This window comes from Leptonychotes weddellii, chromosome 10 (assembly GCF_054177405.1).
Source record: "Leptonychotes weddellii isolate Sample4059 chromosome 10, ASM5417740v2, whole genome shotgun sequence".
Lineage (NCBI taxonomy): Eukaryota > Metazoa > Chordata > Mammalia > Carnivora > Phocidae > Leptonychotes > Leptonychotes weddellii.
Window position 1 is genome coordinate 83,668,566 of NC_138378.1, and position 24,157 is coordinate 83,692,722.

Genomic DNA, 24,157 nt, shown 5'->3' on the forward strand with positions numbered 1-24,157 from the left:
GTCCAAGATGACTGCTTGTTCTCCTTCTATTTTCCATACAGGAAGAAGAAAAGAAGTGTGAGGGCAAAATGGTGTGCTTCCTAGCTGTGTTAGCACCCTTTAAGGGGATTTCCCAGGAACATCTGTCCCCCTACCCCAACAGCTTCTGTTTACATCTTATGGGAAACCTGAAAAAATGGGAGAGTTAGGCATGGAGTGGTAGTTCTTGCCCATGTATACCCTCCATTAAATGGAACACAAATAGAATTCTGACTTCTACTAGTTGCTTTGTGATCTTGGGCAAGTTGCTTGACTTCACTGAACCCCATTTTTCTTAGCTGCAAAGTGAGAGTGATATTAGTATCTACTTCAGTGTGCTTTTGTTAGGATTAAATGTGTTAACGTGTGTCACACACTTAGCACAGTGTACAGGATGGAGAAGTACTAAATAAATGGGTAGCTAATTTTATTTTTCCTTATCTTGTCTCTCCCAAAAGATGACATTATTTTTGATGATGTAGATGCCACTTGTTTTATTTCATCATGTCTACTCCAATTAAACCATTGGATGTACAGTAGTGAATAATCAGCCAAGGTCTGTACCCTCATAGAGATTCAATTAGGTTGTCATGGGGAGTCCTGGAGGAATCACTCACAAAGTGATATTTGACAGTACAGAAGAGAATGACCTCAACAGAGAAATGAAGTAGTGATTTTCACATTACAATCTATAAAGAATCACATGGGAAGCAAATAAATATTTGCTGAGAATTCTGAGCTCTGCTTCCACAGTTCTAATACCACATCTGAGATCAGGAATATATAATTCTATTCCTAAATGTTTCTGATGCAGAGGGCTCATGGATCACACTTTGAAAAATACTGGTCTAGGAAGTGGAGAGAAGAGAGCCTTATGAGCTGTGGTGAAAGCTTTCCAGTGCTTGACGTCAGTTTGGACTCTTTCCTAGAAAACCCTTTTTGGCTTGCTGCATTAGGCTATTTTAGTCTAACCTAGCCTGGATAATTCCCAGTTATGGGGAGCTGGTCGCAGTTGTCCATTGCAGGATATTTAGCAACATCTCTGGCATCTCCTCTATAGATGCTTGTAGCAACTTTCCTTCTCCAGTAGTGACAATCAATCAAATGTCTCCAGACCTTGCCAAATGTATCCTGGGGTACAGGGGCAAAATTGCCCCTGGATGAGAACTATAGATCTGGTTGATCTTGACCTTTCACCTAGAATGTACATACTATTTGAAATGGAGTCTTTTATTCCTTCTGGAAAGGTGGGAGTTGACCGATAAAATGGTCCAGACTCATCTGCCAAATGTCCATTCCCAGCATGGCAGCAGGGTGTGGATTTGCACTTTCCTGGAGACAAGACTCCTGAGAATCCATCGCAGTCCTCCTCTGGCCATAGCCTTCATATACCTTTTAAAGGTCTCCATCCACCTCTCTTCTTGTTTACCCCAAATAAATCTTCCTGTCTTAGAGATGCAGGCATTTCTACTATCAGAGGCGATTAAGGGCTTTGGTGAGAATGTTGCTCAAAAGAAAGTTTTAAACAAGGTAAAATTTCTTCAGTTTCTTGCTTTTTATAAACAAGGGCTTTGAAGGTTAAAATAATTCAGTTGTTTTTAGAGCACTTTTTTAAAACAAATCCTTTTCACATATTATATATTTAGCTATTCTTTCTATATTTTTAAATCCTTATAACAAGTACATTTTTTTAAAATATGAAAAAAGCTAAGCATATTTTTTCCTTAACAAACTAATATTAAGATGTGCATCAGGTCAGTGGTCTCCTTGAAATTCAAATGACTTATGCAGGTGTTTTTGAGGTAATATTTATAATGCTGAAATTAGTGGGTGAGCCCTTGAAACCAAGCAAGTGGTAGGTAGAAACTATTATGTTTCGTAGCTTAGCATTAATTTCTTTAAAAGAAGTTTGGAGAGCTCTAACAGGTGGTGACTCCAGATATAACAGAGATCACTCTTTCAAAGGTGTAGCTGTAGTGCATTTGAAGAATTTGCCTTGGCATTTTTTAGTATATCAGGTAAAGAAATAATGAGGTAGCCTTTACATCTTATAATAAATATGGAGGTGATTTAACTTTGTCAAAGGCTAGATTCACAGGGACTCTAAGATCGGGATTGTGCCTTGAGGAAGCTTTCATCTTAATATTAAGTACGGTTTTTAGTAGGGGCAAGATACTGTATCAGACTCTCTCAAACCCTTTAATGTTTATCTTTGTTCACTGGTTAAAAGTTGTCATTTTCATGAACGTTTGTGAAGTCCTTTTTTTTCAAAGAAGTTTTCCAATTTCATAGATTTGGTGCTTTCTTTCAAAGAAACCACTAATATTTTTCTGTGATTTTTGGCAATACTGTTATGCATTTCTAGTCTTTTGAGGATGCTTTGTCCTTTAATCTCTGGTTTTGAAAGTTTCTTGCATAGTTCAACCTCTTTTACAAAGAAACACACAATATGTTGTCCATCCATAGAGGTTCTTTATTAACCAAATAAATCATATTTCCAGTTTTAGATTGAAGGGAACCCTCTGGTGCTTTTGCTGCATTTCCCCTAAAGTATAGTCACTCTAGGAGAAACAGATGATAAGGTTCCAAACCAGGTCAAGCCCTGGCAGGCATATGTAAGGGGAAGCATCCTGGCTTCTCAGGGGAACTACCTTAAATGGCCTTTATTCTTATTTTATTCAAAAGCAGTTGGAGCTGCAGTATATTCCTAAATACACCAGGAACAGAAGTCATACACTTGTATTTCTGTAATTGTCTTATTAGCTAGAAATTTAAGCCTCAGTTCCCTCATCTATTGGATAGTGAGAGTAAAGTAATATAATACTTTATTTTTGTGTGTGTGAGGATTAAATGGTGTAACATATACGAAAGATCTAATTGGTTGGGATGCTCAATATGTATTGAATCTGGAAAATATCTAGAGTATATTAACCCAATAAAGAGAAGTTATCAATCAACTTTTATCAGTAGGCTGGTCTTTTATAGGTCAATTTAAGAGGCAGCCTGAACTAAGAAGCCATCATTCAACTGACTAAACACTGGTATATGTAGACCAAATCCCAATATGGCTTATGTAGTGCTAGCCTCTGTGGAGGACATAACCAGTAAAGGGCCAGAAGTACTTGTTCATATATATATGAAGAAGTCTAGCTCTGGAGATAAGACTTTCACATATATACAAAGCTTTTGAAGATAAAGTAGCAAATAAGTAACTATATGATGCTGCAAGTAATGTAACCAAACTTAAGCTGGAATCACTAAGGAAAGCTCTGTGAATGAGTTAGCTGTTCCTCTTGCAAGAATGGTTTATCTTTATTTTCTGGTTGATCTGCATCTCTTTTTGGACTGCATTCCACAGCCAGTTTTTGGATCCCAAACAGAGGGTTCCTGTGTTGTATTTTTTGAGAATCCTATTTCCTGACCATTCACCATAAATGGGAAAAGTGGGATTGGAACCAGACTTCTGCAGCCATGCTTTATCTTTAGCAATGTCCACTGTCAGGTGGAAGAAGAAAGCTTCCCTTCTTTTGGAAGTACCTTGTTCTTGTCTTACTTGGGCTTATGGTACTCTCACACTACCCTGGGCATTTATTGAAATACTTTTACCTTTGCGGAGTTTCTTAGGCCTACATTACCCAGGTGATCCAATAAATTATGTTAAATACTCTAAAAGGATTCCCAAAAGGTATCATATTATTAATAATACTTTATAGTGACATTTTTAAATTTAAAAAAGTGTTTTAAGTTTACTTTCTCACTTGGACCTCAATGACTGGTAGAAGTGTATTGGTATTATTAACCCCACTTTATAGCTGAAGAAATAGAAGTTCAGAGAGGTTACTATAGTGTCCAAAACTTTCACAGTCAGTGGTTGGCACAAGCAAGGTTGGAGCCCGTTTCTCTGATGGGTAGTCTTGTGCTTTTTGCAATGTAAGATGTTGCTACTCCTAGTAGTTGAACTAGTTGTTGAACAGGAGATACAGGAAATAGTATGTATCAGATGGTGTAGATGAGGGTAGCAAAGCATATTAGGTTCTTAAAATTTGTATCAGTCAGCCTGACATCATATCATGGTACCCATTATATGGTGGAGTAAAAAGCTAAGTTGTAGAAATTTTGAATAGTCTTTTCATACTATGTGAATAAATAGCAAGCAGTATATATTGTGGCTAGGGGAAAGGAGAACTATAGGTTGTATTTAATCAAGTCTTCTTTGAACATGTAGCTGGCAAGAAAATGAGTAAGTAGATGATGTCCCTGATTCTTGCCTAGTTCATATCTCATGTGAATCATGATTGCAAGATTAGAAGTTAGTGTGACTTTTTTTTTTTTCTTTTGTGGCTTAGGGAAATTCACCTCATTACTCCTTTGGTCACATGACTCATACTTGAAAATACTGTGGTAGATTTACCTGGTCAAAGAAGACTAGATGTTATGTGTCACATGGACTGAAGCCCATTTCTATCAGATATGAATTTTGTGAACCCAAGTTCACAAAAAATTTTTCTGTATTTGTTTCCTCATATGTAAAGGATGGTGGCATCTACCATATACATACATATTATTTTTTGTAGATTAGAGATTATGTATTAAGACACCAGCTCTATACCTACCAAACACAAGTCAAGCCTCAAAAATGCTGGTACTATTAATGAGGGAGATGATCTTTAATGAAAACTCAGTACTTTATACATAGAAAGCAATAAACACAAATTAGATTGTGAATGTTTTCTGAGCAAAGGATGATCCTGATTATACCAGTGAAGCACAGTAAGAGGAAGAGATCATAAGATTTGTGTAGCAGTTTAGCTAATGTTTATTTTGTCTATTATGTCCCTAACAATATCATTGTTTGGGTACTCTTCCATGGAAGAATGAATAGGTGGAAGGCCTGGAGAGTTGGATACTATACTAGACATTGTGCCCCAGTTTGTCTTTGGACAAGCTTTGTCATCTCTTATTTCCTCATCTATAAAGTTTCAATTATTCAATAATATTTAGTAAATATTTATGGAATACCCATTTGCCAGACACAGTTTCAGGTGTTTGGAATGTAGCATGGGGTGGGGGATAGTAAACCTAGAAGAAAATATTTGTTAGATGGTGATGACTATATGAAAAAAAATAATAAAACAGGGAAAGAATAGCAAAGTAAGGCAATAGGGTGAGAATGGAGTTTCAATTTGAAAAGGAAAGTTTTCAGTAAGATGTTAGTATTTCATCAAAGATCTGATGGAGATGAGGGACCAAGCCTTACAGTTTCTGTGGGAAGAGCATTTAGGCAGAGGCAATAATAAGCACAAAGTCCTTGAAGTGTGGGCATGACTGGTCTGTCTAAGCAATAGGCAAGGAATCAGTATTTTGGAGTGGAGTGAACAAAGGAAAAATCAGAACAATTGGGGATCAGAGTATATGACCTTGAAGGCCACTTTAATAGCTGTGGATTCTACCCATATTGAAATGGGGGACTGCAGGACAATGTTGAGAAGAAAAGTGACATTATTTGAGTTCATTTAATGGGATAATTCTGGCTTCTGTTTAAGAATAGATCAAAAAAACACATGTTGTGATGAGCACTGGGTGTTATATGCAACTAATGAATCGTTGAATACTACATCAAAAACTAATGATGTACTATATGTTGGCTAACTGAACATAAAAAAAAAAAAAAAAATAGACCAAAGAAGTAAAAGGGAATGAGAAGAAAAGTAGTTAGTTAGAGGAAGATACTACAACAATCCAGCAAGATATTCTGATGACTGGGCCTTGTGGTAACAGTAGAGAAAGTGAGGTCAAATAATGGATAGATTTCAAAAATGCTGTTGCCAAAAGATGATGGCAGATTGGAGGAGGCTGGATCTAAGAGAACAAGATATGTTACATAAGATTCTGGGTTTTTAACTTAAACAGGTGGAAGAAATGTGTTGCCAATGACTATAGGAGGAGCAGGTTTTAGGGAGAGGTGGAGTTAATCATAGAGTCCTTGCTATCTTGGAATGTTGGGAAGAGTCAATAAGAAAACTTCAGATCAGCTTAGATCATTCTCTAAATGTCAGGAGTCATCTTTGTGAAAGTAACAACTCTTGCAAGAACCTGAAGTGGTACTAGGTGGAAGTTAAAGACTTAATGATTACATCTAATTGAGTTGTGTTTTGAAGTAACGATAGGAAACCTCTACCTAAATCTGCGACTGTGTACACTGTGAGTGCTTGGAAATTATTTGAATATGTGATAAAATTGTAGTGGGATTACATCTCACAATGGGAAAATAAGTGACCAGGATGAAAGGAAAAGATTTAGAGGGTATTACTCTATGTCTACTCAAAAAATGTTTCAGAGTAGGCAGAAGAATGTAGTCAATTATAAAAAGCCAGGGAATAACTGCTCAAATTTAAAACTAGTTTAATTAAAATTCCTGGTTTTACTATGCGTTATACTGAAGATCTCTTATGAGCCCTTGATTAATGATATCCATTTCTTCTTGTAATTCTCATTTCTCTAATGAAAGAAGAGTTAATTTTAGGTTAGGATAGTGAATTATTTTACCCAGTTACATATGTGTCTAACAGTTTTCTGCATTATATTTAATATATCATTCTTTATGAATTATATGAGGAGAAATTAGGATAATGAGAAGTGATATTAATATACTACTCTGAAAACACAGACTTTTATCGGAGGGGGGTGGTTTAGAAGGCCCATAGTGGGTATGGTAAGTGGGTTTAATCTGTTTTTTTTAAATTGGTTTATTTATTTCAATGGATGTATAGTTGGCACATAGTGTTACATTAGTTTCAGGTGTAGAACATAGTGATTGGACAACTCTGTTATACTATGCTTACTACAAGTGTATAGACACTGTCTGTCACCATACAAAAGTGGTACTATAATACCACTGACTATATTCCTATGCTGTACTTTTTATCCTGATGACTTATTCACTCCATAACTAGAAGCCTGGTACCTCCCACCCCCCTTCATCCATTGCACCCATCCCTCCTCCCAACTCTGCTCCTCTGGCAAATACCACATTTTTCTCTGTATTTATGGGTCTGTTCCTGCTTTTTTTGTGTGTTCATTTATAAGTGAAGTCATATTGTATTTGTCCTTCTCCAACTAATTTCACTTCACCTAATGCTCTCTAGGTTCATGGATGTTGTTGCAAATGACAAAATCTCATCCATTGTTATGACTAATATTCCATTGTATGTATATACATATTCTTAATCCATTAATCTATCCACGGACACTTTGGTTGCTTCCATATCTTAGGTCTGTTGTAAATAATGCTATTATAAACATACGAGTGCATATATCTTTTTGAATTAGTGTTTTTGTTTTTTTGGGGGGGGTAGATGCCCTGTAGTAGAAATACTAAATCATATAGTATTTCTATTTTTAATTTTTTGAGGAACCTCCATGCTGTTTTCCATATTGGCTGCATTGATTTACATTTCTACCAACAGTGCATGAAGTTTCCCTTTTCTCCAACATCCTTGCCAATACTTATTTCTTGTCTCTTTGATTTGAGCTATTTTGACATATGTAAGCTAATATCTTGCTATGGTTTTGATTTGCATTTCCCTGATAATAAGTGACATTGAACATCTTTTCATGTCTGTTGTCCATCTGTATGTCTTCTATGGAAAAATGTCTGTTTAGGTCCTCTGCTCATTTTTAAATCAATGATTTTTTGGTGTGGAGTTGTGTAAGTTCTTTGATAAGGGATTAATATTGAAAATCTGTATTTGCAAATAAATTCTCTCATTCAGTAAGTCACCTTTTTTTTTTTTTTTGATGGTTTCCTTTGCTGTGCAAAAGTTTTCTATTTTGGTGTAGTCTCAATAGTTTATTGTTGCTTTTGTTTCTTTTGCCTGAGGAGGCATATCTAGAAAAATGTTGCTAACGCAATGTCAGAGATTACTACTTAGGTTTCTAGGATTTTTATGGTTTCATATCTCACATTTAGTCCCTTAATCCATTTTGAGTTAATTTTTATGTATGGTGTAAGAAAGTGGTCCAGTTACATTCTTTTTGTATGTATCTGTCCAGTTTTCCCAGTACCATTTATTGAAGAGATCATCTTTTCCCCAGTATATTCCCCAATATATTTCCTAATATATTCTTGTCTCCTTTGTCATTAATTGACCATATAAGTGTGGGTTTATTTCTGGACTCTATTCTTTTCCATTGATCTGTGTGTCTGTTTTTTATGCCAGTACCATACTGTTTTGATTTCTAAAGCTTTGTAGTATACCTTAAAGTCTGGGATTGTGACACCTCCAGCTTTGTTCTTCTTTCTCAAGATTGCTTTGGCTGTTCAGGGTCTTTGTGGTTCCATAGAAATTTTAGGATTCTTTATTCTAGTTGTGTGAAAAAGGCTATTGATATTTTGGTAAGTATTACATTGAATCTGTAGATTGCTTTGGGTAGTATGAACATTTTAATAATATTCTTCCGATTCATGAGCAGGATATAGCTTTGCATTTGTATGTGTCATCTTCAATTTCTTTCACCAGTGTTTTATAGTTTTCAGTGTACAGGTCTTTCACTCCCTTGGTTAAGTTTATTTCTAGTTATTTTATTCTTTTTGGTACAATTATAAATGCAACTGTTTTCTTAATTCTCTTTCTGCTATATTATTAATGTATAGAAATGCAACAGATTTCTATATGACTTTTGTATCCTGTGACTTTACTGAAATCATTTATTCTAATAGTTTTTTGGTGAAATCTTTAGTGTTTTCTACGTATACCACAGCATCTGTAGATAGTGACAGTTTTACTTCTTCCTTGCCAATTTTGAGGCGTTTTATTTTTTTTTCTTATCTGATTGTTGTGGCTAGGACTTCCAGTATTATGTTGAATAAAAGTAGCAAGAGTGGACATCCTTGTTGTGTTCCTGATTGTAGATGAAAAGCTCTGTTTTTCATCATTATGATGTCAGGTGTGAGTTTGTGATATATGGCATTTATTATGTTCAGGTATGCTCCCACTAAACCCACTTTTTTGAGAGCTTTTATCATGAGTGGATGTTGAGTTTTGTCAAGTGCTTTTTCTGCATTTTATTGAGACAATCATTTCATTTTTATTATTGTGTTGATGTGGTGTATCAGGCTGATTGATCTGTGCATATTAAACCATCCTTGCTTCTCTAGCATAAATCTAATTTGATTGTGGTGAGTGATCTTTTTAATGCATGGTTAAATGCAGTTTATTAACATTGAGGATTTTTGCATCTATGGTCATCAGCCTGTAGTTTTTTGTTGTGTCTTTGGTTTTGGTATCAGGGAAATGCTGACTTGTAGAATGAGTTTGGAAGTTTTCCTTCCTCTTCTATTTTTTTGGAATATATATTAACACTTCTTTAAATTTTTGGTAGAATTCATCTGTTCCTGGCCTTTTGTTTATTGGGACTTTTTGATTGCCAATCCAATTTCATTACTGTTCACATTATCTATTTCCTCCTGGCTCAATTTTGGAAGATTATATATATCTAGGAATTTATCCATTTCTTCTGTATTGTCCAATTTGTTGGCATATAATATTTTTGTAGTAGTCTCATAATCATTTGTATTTCTGTGGTGGTGTTACTTCTCTTTCATTTTTTTATCTTATTTGGATCCTCTCCTTTTTTTCTGGATGAGACTGTCTAAAGGTTTATCAATTTTATCTTTTCAAAGAACAGCTCTTAATTTCATTGATCATTTATTTTTTTGGTCTCTATTTTATTTCTGCTCTGATCTTTATTTCCTTCCTTTAAAAAAAAAAGTTCTTTTGATTGGGGGGGAGCGGAGCAGCAGGATCCCCACTGAGCAGCGAGCCCGATCCCAGGACTCCGGGATAATGACCTGAGCAGAAGGTCATGATCTTAACCAACTGAGCCACCCAGGCACCCTTATTTCCTTCCTTCTACTAACTTTGGGCTTTATTCTTCTTTTCAAGTTCCTGTAGGTATAAGATTAGATTATTTATATGAGATTGCTCTTGTTCCTCAAGGTAGTCCTGCATTGCTATAAATTTCCTCTTAGAATTGCTTTTGCTGTGTCCCAGTGACTTTGGACTGTTTTCATTTTTCTCCTTCATATTTAATAAATTTGTCAACATGTTGGTTGTTAGAACCATGCTGTTTAGCCTCCACATGTTTATGTTTTTTCTATTTTTTCTTGTAATTGATTTCTAGTGTCAAACCATTGTTGTTGGAAAAGATGCAGGACAGGATTTCAGTGTTCTTGAGTTTATTGATACTTGGTTTGGGGAATAATATATGATCTATCCTGGAGAATGTTTGATGTACACTTGAGAACAACGTGTATTGTTTTTAGATGGAAGGTTCTGTACATATCTGTTAAACAGGTGTGATGTGTCATTCAAAGACAGATGATCTATCCATTGATGTAAGTAGAGTGTTTAAACCCCCTATGGTTGTCTGTTAATATCTGTCTTATGTATTGAGATGTTTCAATGTTGGGTGCATAGATGTTTGTAATTGTTATATTCCCTTGGTTGGATTGACTCTTTATTGTTATGGAATGCCCTCTTTGTCTCTTGTTTTAGTCTATTTTGTCTGATATAAATATTGCTACCCTGGGTTTTTGGTGTTCCATTTGCATGGAATATCTTTTTCCATCTCTTCATTTACATTTAGTGTGTGTCTTTAGATCTGCAGTCAGTATTTCTAGGCAGCATATAGGTAGGTACTTTTTTTTTTATGTATTCCATCACCTTATATATTTTGATTGGAGAATTAAATCATTTACATTTAAAGTAATTATTGATAGTCATGTACTGATTGCCGTTTTGTTCGTTGTTTTTTGGCTGTTTTTGGAGTTCTCTATTTCTTTGTAATTGATGATTTTCTCTAGTGTTATGTTTGACTTTATTATAAGTTTTTAATTACCATGACGTTCATATAAAACATCCTAAATATATAGAAGCCCATATTAAGTTGATGGTCACTAAAGTTTAAAAACAAAGTTTTTTAAGAATGTGTCTACTCACCCATGCACATTTTACATGTTTTTGTGAGTCCCCTTAACTCATTTTAAGATATAATTGATTTTACTACTTTTGTCTTTTAGAGTGTTTGACTACTGACTTTAGTGTATGCTTTTACTTCATAAGTTTTCTTCTAATTATGCCCTTTTCTTTAAATGGGTTTCATTTTGATTACTGTCATCAATTGCTAGTGATAGATTGGGCTATGCTTTGAGAATTCTGAGACTACGTCTAAGACAAAGGACTATTATTGACTGGCCTTGCCTACTACATGTACCAATGAAGAAAGAAATGGCAGCAAGTGTGATACACAACAGCCATTCTTGCTTTATTGGTTTTGGAAGAGGCTTGGAGCATTGACAAGTAGGGCCAGTCTTGAGGTTTCCCATTGTATTGTTTTGTATCTCCTGGCCTTTCCAGGCCACAGCTCACATACTGTCCTTGCCTGAGGATTTGTCTTTTAGTCATCCCAGATTTTTTCAGAAGAAGCTCTATTCTCAAAGCCTGCCCTTTGCTAACTTATTTGCCTGATAAATGTGAGCACAGTCAAACGGGACTTTAAAGTACCCCTAAAGAATGTACAGATCCAACAGTGAGAGTTTTGCTGGATTTAGATGATGAGATAGGCCAATCTTAAGTAGAGATGGCAAGTGCTAGGTCCAATGGACTAAATAGCCTATTCTGTAGGAAAAGAGATTTAAAACTTTAGAAATTTTGAGGGAGATGAAGCACCAGGCTAAAGGTTGATCTTCACTAGGCCAAAAGGGGCTTTTTTTGGTATTCAATATAATTAACAGTGTTTTTAGTTTCAGGTGTACAGTATAATGAATTAACAATTCTATATATTACTAAGTACTCCCCACAATAAGTGTACCTCTCAGTCCCCTTCATCTATTTCACTCATCCTTCCACTCAGTGCCCCTCTGGCACTCACCAGTTTGTTCTCTAAGAGTCTATTTTTTTTGTTTGCCTTTTTTCTTTGATCACTTGTTTTTTAAATTCCACTTATGAGTAAAATCATGTGGTATTTGTCTAATTTCACTTAGAATCTTTTTGAATTAGTATTCTTGTTTTATTTGGGTTAAGACCCAATAGTGGAATTACTGTATCATAGGGTAGTTCTATTTTTTCACAGTGGATGAGGGTTACTTTTTCTCTACCAATAATTATTTCTTGTGTTTTTGATTTTAGGTGAATGAATTTAAAAAGTTACACTTTCAAGGTAGCTTAATTTGTGTTTTAGTAAGAAATACTTAGGAATAAGATATTAGCCAGAATTTTAGGCCCTATAAGTACTTGGTTAAATATTTTATACTATTTATACTATTTATTTTACTGCCTCAAATCAGAGGTTTAAACCTCACTTTCATAGTAAGAGATAGATAGAGGGAAGACAATCTAGTCTATGACCATTTTTATTTTCTACTGTCAGTCTTTCTCCAACCCCACTTAAGCCCCAAATGTTCATAGATATTATGGGTGTCATGCATCTATGTAAAACCCATGCTTTCTTATAGTGAATCATGATCTCAAATTTCTTCCTTCCAAAGAATTCAGTAGCGTTAGAAAAGATACTAATATTTTGATGCTTTTCTTTTGCCCCTGCTCTCTCAAAATCACATAGCCAATGATTAGTCCAAACAGGTTTGGAATTGTAGAGTGCAAGCTTTCATTCACTGTAGGAGAGGAAAAAATAGGAAGGGGGGCAGGAGGTAGAGCATAATATGTAATAATGTACTGGAAAAGGGGTCTAAGATCCTTAGGAGAGGCAAAAAACCCTCCTGGGAAAGGAGCCACTTCACCACAAATCAGGTAGCAACAGAGGCTTCAAACAGCTCTTTCTACCTACCTGATAAGGAGAGGGTCAGGAGCTGGATAAGAGTTTCATATGAATAATGCCATATAACACAATTCCTAGTGATTGAGTGTGAAGAGAAGTGAAAGAAAATAATAATCCAGGGCCTTCTGATTATGCTCATTTACCAGGCACAGTTCTCCAGCATCCAAACTTCGTGGTCCTTAACTCTTGTCTACTCCTTTCTTAATGGTTGCATGTTGCATGCTGGAGCCTAGAAGATATTTTATGAGGTGTTAAGTAGCTTTCATTATGTATCAGCAGATCCCACATCCATACAAAGTTAGGCACTTCTGATAGTATGGTGGCTCATCCATTTTATGAAGATAATGTTCTTGGAGTCTTGGACAAAGGCTTGTCTGAGATTTGTCTCCCAGTAATAATGATAGTGCTTAAGGAAATCGATCAAAGGTAGTGATCTTCTGCTAGCTGGCTCTCCTATAGGGAAAGTAAAAAGGAGCTTTAGCCCTTTGAAGAGTTACTATATGGTATGAACCTTGGATGGTGAAGACATGGTCATTATTACAGATGAAAAGATCAGCAATCAATGCATGGTATATTTATGTGATGTAAAGATTCTCTTTTTACCCAGAAATATCTCCCAGTCATGGTGGGTGCCTACAAATCCATTGGTACTACTCTTGCCATGGTTCTGTTATGTGAGAACAATCCAGAGAAGGCCTCTGGGTCAGGAAATCTTGCAGTATTAAAAAAGGAAGGTTATGGGAAGAAAGAAATATAGAAAAAGGAGCTAGGGAGTTCTAGATGAACAGACATATCTGTTCCTAACTTTCCAAGGGCCAACACCTCTTGATATTCCCACTTCTTCTTGGGATTCCACAGTTAGCAAGAATGCCTTGTTTTGGGTTGAGCAAAAACTGTTCTGCCTTTAATAGTGAGAAAAAATGGCACTAAGCCATATTTAGGAAATTTGACTGTAATTAAGCCTTCATGGGAGTCCCCAAGGTTTACTTACCTATAATTGAAAAAATGCAAATGAAGACAGTTAATCAGTGGACTGGCTGACTATGAAGTGCTACTACTTACCTAAATGAATTAAAAACAAAGACACAAATTTGTCCAGTTGGAAAAGCTACCTGAGATCCAATTGGTAAATTTCTCAGCCGTGCTGTAGAGATTTTTTTCTTAGATAGCAGTGCTTTTCTGGTAAGGCCTTTGCCAACTTAATCTTGAGCCATCACATACAGATTTCCTAACAACTGGCCTTCAGCATTGGTAGAGCACCAGCTGCCTTCCTAGCATCATTCAAGGTAGCCCTGCAGAAAAATATAACAGACCTCTTATCCTCCTCTATGTTGTGATTGATCCACTACTTAAAGTTATAAGCCAACTCTTCAGGAGTTATCCTACAGTACTTCAGTTGTCATTTATGAAGGATTGTTACATGTTCTAATGTTACCAGATTTAATACAGTTTTCTTTTTTGTAACAATAATTGCAGCATACCTGTGATGGTCATTTCACTTCAGACACCCTCCTTAATATATTCAGCTAATTTTTATCACCTGATTTAAAATAATCCCCCCAATACTTTGAACTTCCTTTAATACATATGTCTTCTGTTTAATGATTTCATTAATTAACTCCTATTATGGCATCAGCTATAGGAACAAGAGTCAATACAGCATCATACTTGTCAGCAATCTGATTGGTAGAAACAAAAACATAAGTATTAAACAAGTCAATTTAAATATAGAAGTAGAGGTATAGTAGACGAATCTGTCAAAAGGTGACCTCTTGGAGAAAGGAGGTAAAGATGTTTCCATACCCCTCAGCAGCTTTTGAGGGAGCAAAGTGCCCTGAGTAATAATGCCAGCCATGGCCACCGTAAAGATCAGTGGCAAATTTCTGCCCTATTATCCAGAAGGAATACTCACTCACTACATTGTTGTTTGATGAAGAATGAGTGGACAAGGACACAAATGAGGGCTTACTGCAAAGGAATTCTTATTTGCAAATGTGTAAACATCCACAAAGTAGGGAAAGATTCAGTTAGGCTGAACCTTTTCACCATGTCTTTGCTTGCTTGAGTTATTTATTGCCCTGGACTTGCTAGAGCTTTTAAAAAGTGCTATTGACATAGACTATGGAAGAAGTAGGCAGGTATTTCAAATGTATCACAGTTTCTAAGGAGATCAAATATCTTTTCAAAGCCTCATGGATTTTTAAAACATGAAATGTTCTTCTTGGTGGATAATAGGCTCCAATGCGCTCGGTTTCTAACCTCCCATTCATTAACAGCAAAGCTGGCTTGTAGCAAGGTTTTTTGTTTTGTTTTTCCTCCTGCAAGCAATTTGTGACTCCTTTTGGGGAGGTAACTGTTTAAATAAATGACCAGCTCCAGTGGAACGATTCCAGTTTTCTCAAGGTGTTTACTTTCAGCTTATTATCAGTTCTCCTATTACAACTTCCTCCCTGCAAAGCCCTAACCCAGACCTGAATATGTATAAAATAGTCCCATTAAAATACGTCTTAGACATGAAATACTAAGTTATTCCCACTGAAAGATCTTGCAAGAGGCTAAAATGGACTCTACCCATATTTGCAGAACCCTTTTAGTATTCTCAAAATCATTAGCACTATCAGCTCTGACTTGAGAAAATTAAATTAGCCTAGGCCCAAATGGGACTGGGTTCCATCCCCCAGGCATTTCTAAGTCTTCTGAGGTAACTAAGTAAAACTGTTTTTATACATCAAAATTACCTTGAAATGAATTTGGTTTATTTTATTCTATTTAGTTTAGCTAATAGTCCCAAGGACAGGTAGCTTTGTACTGGGGATTTCCTTGAACTACCATTTATGGTTTATTATTTTTCAGTAAAAATCAGCTTTTTTGAGTAGATTTGTTTCCAGGTTATATTTCTAACTCTCTATGCAATCTTAAAGTGGATCAATGTAGAACACACAGTGAAACCCTAATTTTCTTCTATAATTATATACCTGGGCTCTCACAAATTAACATCCTAAGACACTTACCATGTCCCAGATATTTAACCCAGTGTGTTTCTCTTTTACATTACTTTGCACTTTTGACAATGCTGTGTGTGTATTTAAAGGCAGTTGTTAAGTCTAAACTGCATTTGTTTTATTGCTGGGTAGTCCCAGGAAGTTCACCGTTATTTTCAAGGGTGAAAGATTGCTAATTACTTAACAGAAAGTAGCCTTGGTTGTCACGGGAATAGTTAAGATATTTCTTGATGATGTTATGCTTTAGATTATTAAAATATTGATTTTGATCCTGAAAGTATAATGCTGAGAAAAAATTTTGGATCTATTGAACTTTTTTGACCAGAGAAAATATGCATTCAGCACTTTATTCTCTTTGTGAAAACACTAAATAAGGAATCTGAAGGGAAGAAGAAATCAGAAATTGACATAGATACCTGTAGTATGCAGGATGCTGTTCATGAAATAACTGGGAAAAGCAATATAAGCAAAACATGTGGTTTCTTAAAACTGGCCCCCCAAGTTTCATCGCCATCATTTCAACTGCCCCTTTGATAACTTTACTGACATGTAACACAGATACCTCAAATTCAGAATGTCCAGAGTTAAACTTAATATTGTAACACCTCCGTTTTCCCCTTATTGCCATGATCTGGCTTAAGAGCATCAATTTATACCCAGCTATACTAGCTAGGAATTCCAGATTTGTCCTTTTTTATCACTCAACCATCTAGTCACCAATAACCACCTATTTCATCCATTACAGTGAGTTTTGACTATCACTCCCACCATCATGCTTTATTTTCCTATGCTATCCCTTACCTGACTCAAGGTAGGTCCTGTATTGTTTCTTTAGTACCTTACATCCTACTAAACAACTTACCAGCATTAGATCTTGTGATTTGTGTGACTGTGTATACCCAACACAACCATGTGGTTGGCACAAAGTAGATATATAGTAAGTATCTGAAGAAATACCTGGATGAATCATTGTAGGTAGAAGGATGGAGGGATAGACCAAAAGAGTATACAAGAATTGAAGCATTTCCAGAAATGTAGGTGCACTTTCATTTGAGAATTTGATTGAGTCATGCAGTTATATTTGTGTCAAAGTCTGTTTCTATTGAAACTGAACACCTCTTTCAAAGTAAGCCCTATGTTCATGAAATAGTGTAAAACTTATGACATGGGGTTTCAGAATTCTTCAGGTGATCCTGTAAATTTTAAGCACTTTTCATGACAGTCTTTATCTTTGACATTAAGGAATTAGCACAAATATCAATTAATGGAAGAATCACAATTCAGGAATGTCTACCTTCTAATATTTCTCTGCATTCAAAACACAAAATGAGGATGGTGTAGGGAAACAGAAATCTGTCTATTAGGATTCGAGTGAGGTTAAGAAGAAAAGACCAGTACAGAGGCAGAAAAAGAGCTAGAAAAACCCTATAGAAATGACTATGAAACAGCTCTCCCACCCTTATTTGCTTTTCATGGGTTGTAACAGAAAAAGATGTGAGGAAACATCTGCTACCTTTTTAAAATAGTACTTTGATATTTAAAAAAAATAGTGACAGAATTAGGAGAAGCCTGATTTCTATGGTTAGGGAAAGCAGACACCTATGAAATGAAATAGGGAGAATTAATTAGTCTAGCATAACTTGATAGATTGGTGGATTGTGGCTTCATCTGCCATGAATGGCTCTGGAAAACAGCATCAAGTAATGGTTAGTCCGTGGGCTCTGGAGTTAGTTAGGCTGGCTGGTTTAAGTCTTGGCTTCACCACCTACCTGTGATGTGATATTTAGCAAACTGCATGGTCCTTCTTTGTCCCAAGTGGGCATAATAGTATTATTACCCGTCTCAGGCATGGTTATGAGATTGAATGAAAGAAAGGAAACTTGGGGAGTTAATGCAGAGACTGGCACATGGTAGCATTTGCTAAATGTAGCCTCTTTTTTTTAATTAACTGAAAATTGGGGCACTTCTCTTAGACTAGTCCAATAGGAATAAAAAGGCTCTAAAGAAGGAAAAGATATAAATCTCTTTCTACTCCCAGTTTAATCAGTACATATACAGGCTAGCTGGAGGAATGGCAGAAATACAGCACATTAAGGCTGTTATAAAGCTAGGAACACCAGCCCTGATAAAAGCTTAGAGCACTAAAGTAGCTGAGCCCCACCAAAGGCAACCAGTCTTTATAGCTGTGTAGTGAATGTGCTTCAGAGAAGCTGAACAAGTACAAGAGAAATCTGCAGGGATTCCAGTCACTGCTGCCATGAGGGTGAATCCAAGCCAGGAAGGACAGAGAAGGGCTGTGCACTGGGCAGGAACACACCTGAGGCCAGGAGATCTAGTTACAAAGAATTCAGGCTCCAAGGATGACACTAAGAGTCAGAGGTGAGATGGTGGCTCTCACCAAACTCAGTCATGATGCATATAGAATGGTACCAAGTTTAAGGACAGGCATGTCCTTAACAGTGATATAGGTTCATTCTGAATGATAGGTAGTCACTGAAAAACAAGACCCCAGAGATTAAAGAGTGGTTCAGATGGTAGTCTTTGGAGAAAAACAGTACAGGTCCTAATCCCTACTTTTGCCGATTACTTCAGAGGGAAGTTCTATTAGCTAAGTTCAAGGATTTTTGGAACTTAAACCATGCAGTTTAATTAAAAGGACAAAGGCAATGTCTAAGCACCTCCTAAGTGCTCAACTAATATGGGTTATTAGGACTGCATTTGTACATACTCATTTACATATCTTGTCTGAAAATGCCATAGTTACAGTATAAATTGCAAAACAGAATACAATTATGTTAAATAGGTTTTCCTAAACCTTGTATTAAAAGATCTTCTTGCCATGTAGCCTTAGTATTTTTAGTGTATTTTCTTTAGGAGTGAATTTTTAACAAAACATGCCAAGTCTCTGTGCTATTTTGGACAAGCATAAAGGAGAGCCATTTTTAAATATAAGAAATTCTGATTGTGGCAACAATGATCTAAATGATTAAAATGGATATAGAGGAATGGCAAAAGTCAAATTTCTTTTAACTTTAGATTGGGCATACTGTCTAGCAATATACTTGTTCAGGTTTAGTTCACCAAGTTCCTCACCTACTAGCTTTATACCTTACCACAAATTCATATCTCCCTTACCAGGTGCCTTGAATGAAATCATCGGCTTTATATTTCAGAGCTGTCTCACTCTCAACCAATGTATTAGGTTTATTCACAGGATTCCTGCATCAGGCTGGGAGAGCAAAGGGGTTCTGAAGAAGAGACAGGCTATCATATTTTTGCTGAATTAGACACCATCTATCTGAAGATGGAATCTGTGGTAAAAGTTTCCAAATTACTTGTAATTCTTCTCTTTGGATCCATTCAATTCTCCGAAGATTTGCTTTCAGAGAACCATTTAATAATGCAATAGATGCATCTTGTCTTATTCTACTTCTACTAATTCTATTGCCCAGAAGCAAATCCACAGAACTGTCCCTGATGCCATTCTCTCCTCTCTTTACCCATGATACACAACAGAATTAACTCACTTTATGAATGAATACTGCTCATTTTTGAAACCTGACAGACTTACAGGGAATTGTCGATTGGCCAAGGGCTATGGTATCTAGCTACTAAAGAAACCATGACTGACCCAATTGTCCCAACATTTGCTATCTATCTCCTCTGTTATTTACACTTCTACCTGGGTGTATAACAGGAAAGATGTGAAATTCAGCCAGATAACTTGCCCTGATGTTACCAAACTCATGTATGATCAAAGTTCTAAAATCATTAGATGAAATAAACCTTGAGATAGTCCTTGGGTTTCATTAATCCAGTGATTCTCAATCTCTAGCATGCATCAGCATCCCCTGGATTACAAATTTTTGATTCAGAAAGTTTGAGAGTGGCCTCAGAAATTGCATTTCTAACAGATTCCCAGGTGATACTGATACTGCTGGTTCACAGACCATGAGAATCACTGTACTAATCCATGCTTGGCTTTTCTTCTATTAACATGAATAATCTAGAATTTGCTTTTACTTAGCTAGCTTTCAAAATTTATGCTCTATAAATAAACATTATGGGTTAAGCAGTTATTTTGGTATATGTGCACCTTGTACAGTGTAATAGAAGTGGTAAAATAGTTACTCTATAGGGCGCCTGGGTGGCTCAGTCGGTTAAGCGACTGCCTTCAGCTCAGGGCATGATCCTGGAGTCCCAGGATCGAGTCCCATGTCGGGCTCCCCGCTCGGCGGGGAGTCTGCTTCTCCCTCTGACCCTCTCCCCTCTCATGCTCTCTCTCACTCTCTCTCTCCAATAAATAAAATCTTTAAAAAAAAAAAGTTACTCTATACATTTGGTTGATTTAATTCACAAAGCAGTTAATTATTTGCTGAATCATGGCTCTAATCCACAAATCTCTTTGCTTCTATGTTATTGTGGGGGCAATCTAATACTGGCCTTCAATCTATTTTTTAAATAGTGAGGCCTCAATTCTATGGTATTACAAGGAATTCATACATAGAAAGCATCATCCATTGTTTTCCCCAATGATCTGACTTTATGAGCTTTTCTGGTGGTGGGAGAACTGAGAGCTCATTTGTCATAATTTTTTAAATTTGGCATCACATTTATTTAGCTCTATGAAGTATATAGAACAGAGAACAGCCTGAGCAACAGCATCACAGAGATCTTAGATGTAACTTCTGATGTGCCCAGTCACTGCTTGGAACATGCTTTGGTCACAAAACATGGCAAGGAGTTAAAGTAAGGGCAAGTCACATAACATAGGGGTGTCACAGTGTTTGGGGTCCCTTAGCTTAAAAAACTTTGCTAATCACCTTGCACCCAGAGGGTGTATATCTAACTCCCATTCATTAATGCAGCTAAAGCACATCAATCTCAACAATGAGAAATATTCTTGGATTCCTCACTTAATTGCAATGTATATATTTCCTTAACTATTATAAGAAATTATACTGAAGCACCCAAGAGGCTAGAGTAATATTTGCAGTCAGCTGTTAATTCTTTCCTTTTACTAGGTCACTTGTAGAATCCTGGCTGAAAGGGAGTCTGGGAAATGCAGTTTTGAACTTTTCCAGCATTTGTAGTCCAGGAAGTGAAGCAGGTTGAAACAGATATTGAATGGTTTCATATACAATATATACCACACTGTCAAACTGGTTAAAAGCAGAAAAGACCCTGGCTTTAAGAGTCTAAGGATGAGCTTCTAAACCTACTCTAAGTTGTGACTGTTACAGTATTTTAGCTGTCCTACCCAACAGTGTGGCAGTATGATACAGTCTTTAAGGACTTCATCACTTAAGCTGTATAAAGTACCAATTCTCTCATCATAAACTGCAGTGACAATAATAACTACCTCCTAGGGTGTTTGTGAGTTAAATGAGGAAACACAAAGTTCTTAAAATAGTGTTTGCCACATAGTAAGAAATCAATATTTCATTAACATGTGGATATGGGGGTCTCGCTGAATACTCTCTGACCTATGAGAGCCTGACATAATTATTATTTTTGTAAGAGGTATATTCAAGACCTGAGAATAGTTAAATAGATATTCAAGTTCAATGAACACCTCAATAAAAGGCAGTGCACCATGGGTGTGTTTCTCTGCTTAGCTGCCTGCATTCCTATCATACCTGAGCTCAGGATGGAGAAATAGTCTGTATTTCCAGGGGTAGAGCTGTAAAATTGAGATATAACTCTGTATACCTCTTTATTGTACAGTGCCTGCCAAATGCCTTTTAAGCATTTGAGTTATTTTCACCCTTACCAAACAGCCTAATGTAATAACATGAGATGTTCCACTTTGGAAAACTTGTGTTACACTGGAATTCTTACATGCTAAAAAAAGCTTGGTCTTTAGAGGTACTGGAGTTTTAGAAAGCTATGCCTTATAGAGTATCCTCTTTTTTTATTTTTACCTTGGGATTGAGGATAGAAGAGAGTGACTGCTATGTAACTTGTTCACTTTATCATGTAATAATTTGCTCTTTTTTGGTCAATATTGTATACTTGCACAAGAACAACACTGTTTGAACTGTGAAGTTACACCACCATCTTGTGAATGCTGTCCTGCAACTAACCCAGGTATATCTCTCTCCTCCTCCTGCTCCAGCTGGACAGTGCCACATCACTCATCCAGGCAGCTAAAAACCTGATGAATGCTGTTGTCCTTACGGTGAAAGCATCCTATGTGGCCTCAACCAAATACCAGAAGGTCTATGGGACAGCAGCTGTCAACTCACCGGTTGTGTCTTGGAAGATGAAGGCTCCAGAGAAGAAGCCCCTTGTGAAGAGAGAAAAGCCTGAAGAATTCCAGACACGAGTCAGACGAGGTTCCCAGAAGAAACACATTTCGCCTGTACAGGCTTTAAGTGAATTCAAAGCAATGGATTCATTCTAGGACGATAGGCTTTAACAAGAAAGCTTTTTTTTTCCTTTTCCTTTTCTTTTTAATTCCATTTTTGTATGCATACCTGCCGACTCGTATGCCTCTGGCATGGGGAAATTAAGGGAGCAGTGTCTGTTTGCATGTGAGATGAGATGTGATCAATACTACTGATTCATCAGTAGCTGGGGAGGGAACAGGGAATTCCTGTCCTGAGGTGGCACAGAACTGTCCTTTGCAACATTCTCATAAAATTGGGCAAAGAGTTCGCATCGCAATGTTTACGGGAGCGGGAGGGATGGGGAAAATAAACTTAATTCTACAAAAGCAAACTCTAATGCATGCAAGAATCATTAGGTTGGCAGGTATCTTAATAAGTGAAAAATCTGGAAGTGTAATGGTAGAACATAAAGCTTGTATTGCTTCTGTTTCAGTGCAAAAGTGTACTAGCCAATACGCTGAAGTGTGTGGCCCACAAATTGAACAATATAACTTTGAAGTCATATCCATAATATTAAGTGGATTTTTTACTAAGGAAAAACTAACTCATCCAACCAAAATGTTTCTTTTAATCTGTATTCTATTCTTTCTCTTGTAGTAGTGCCATTACTAGTGCTCATATTTTCAATTTTTCCCCCTTTACTGAAAATAAACACTTATTTGAGACAATTATAATCCTTCTGGGGGCACTGGAAGCACAATATGGTGATCCACATTTTACTTTAAAAAAATTTGAACTATGATTTTGCTAGAAATAGGAGACCCAGTGATGGAATGATAGAAGAATGGAAACTGACAATGTGTGAAGGTTTAGAGGCAAATACATAGGTGTAGCTCAGAGTGCTGGTATCTAAATATGCCATTGTATCCACTAACTCAAAATAAACACATATAATCTGGAAATTTGACAAATGCTTCTTTTTTAAAAAATGCATACTTAATGAAAGATAAGAGCATCTTCTTGAAAATTGGTTAAAAAATGCTTTTTGTTTTTAGAGATTGGGGATAAAATTGGTGATATCTCTGGGTCGTCTTTGGAGCCCAGAAATTGCTTTTGATTTATTTCATATTTTTCCATTTGTTTTTATTCACTTTCAAACAATCTAAAATGATAAAGTCATGTATTAGTCTTACCTGGGCCATGTTCAGCCCTGGCTAGACTTAAGAGAATGTGTTCTCAGAAACTGAATAAAAAAAAAATTCTAGGGAGACTCATTAATTTCAAAATATTTTCTCTCCAAATGGTGAAAAGAAGGCCTCTGTCCCATTACTCAGGAGAAGTGGGCTGTGGTCTTTCAGCTATGGCTTGAAGAGAAAAAGTGCCCAAATGTTCATCTGAGTGCCCAAAACTCCTATCATTTGACTTAGCCCTACAGGTTAGCATGTTACAGTATGTCCCCAGAAGATTTCTGATAAAATAAGATGTGTTTCTTAGCAATATGATAATGCATTGGGAGTCACAGACCCCCCCCAGGCTATATTAGTTTAGGTGAAAGGTCCCAAAGAGAAGAGACCTTGGAGTTGGGGAAAGAGAGAAGCTTGGTCAACACTGTATTTAGATATGGTTCTACTCCTCATCTGGACTCAGAATGATCTATCAATCAAGGACTCACCATCAATGTTGTAGACGAATTTTCAACACTATTATACAACTATTTCAATTAGACTGCCCCTTTAATTTGCATATACATTGAGAGAGGCATTCACTGACACTCATTCTTCCAGATATTTATGGAATGACTTCTTGGAGCCAGGTCCTAAGCTGAACATAACACCCAGTGAACTTATTGGCAACCTTCCTTATTAAGATGAGTATGGCATAATTCTCTGGGTTTGTGCATTATTCTATGATTTAATGGGTTGAAGGAATTAAGTATTATTCAGACCAGCCAAGAAACTTAAAAACTCC

At 36.4% G+C, this 24,157-nt stretch overlaps 1 protein-coding gene across 4 annotated transcripts in view; it reads left to right on the forward strand.

Moving 5' to 3' along the window:
• CTNNA2 (catenin alpha 2) overlaps positions 1-23,151 on the forward strand; it is a 234,191-nt gene extending 211,040 nt beyond the window's left edge. For 2 of the 4 annotated variants that reach the window (XM_081796660.1, XM_081796662.1), the window contains 2 exons: positions 19,060-19,173; positions 21,976-23,151. In XM_081796660.1, the coding sequence (XP_081652786.1) occupies positions 19,060-19,173; positions 21,976-22,263 (402 nt within the window). In that variant the 3' untranslated portion in view covers positions 22,264-23,151. The remainder of the gene's footprint in view (positions 1-19,059; positions 19,174-21,975) is intronic. The other 2 variants (XM_081796661.1, XM_081796663.1) reach the window with 1 other exon arrangement.
• Positions 23,152-24,157: the final 1,006 nt, after the last annotated feature.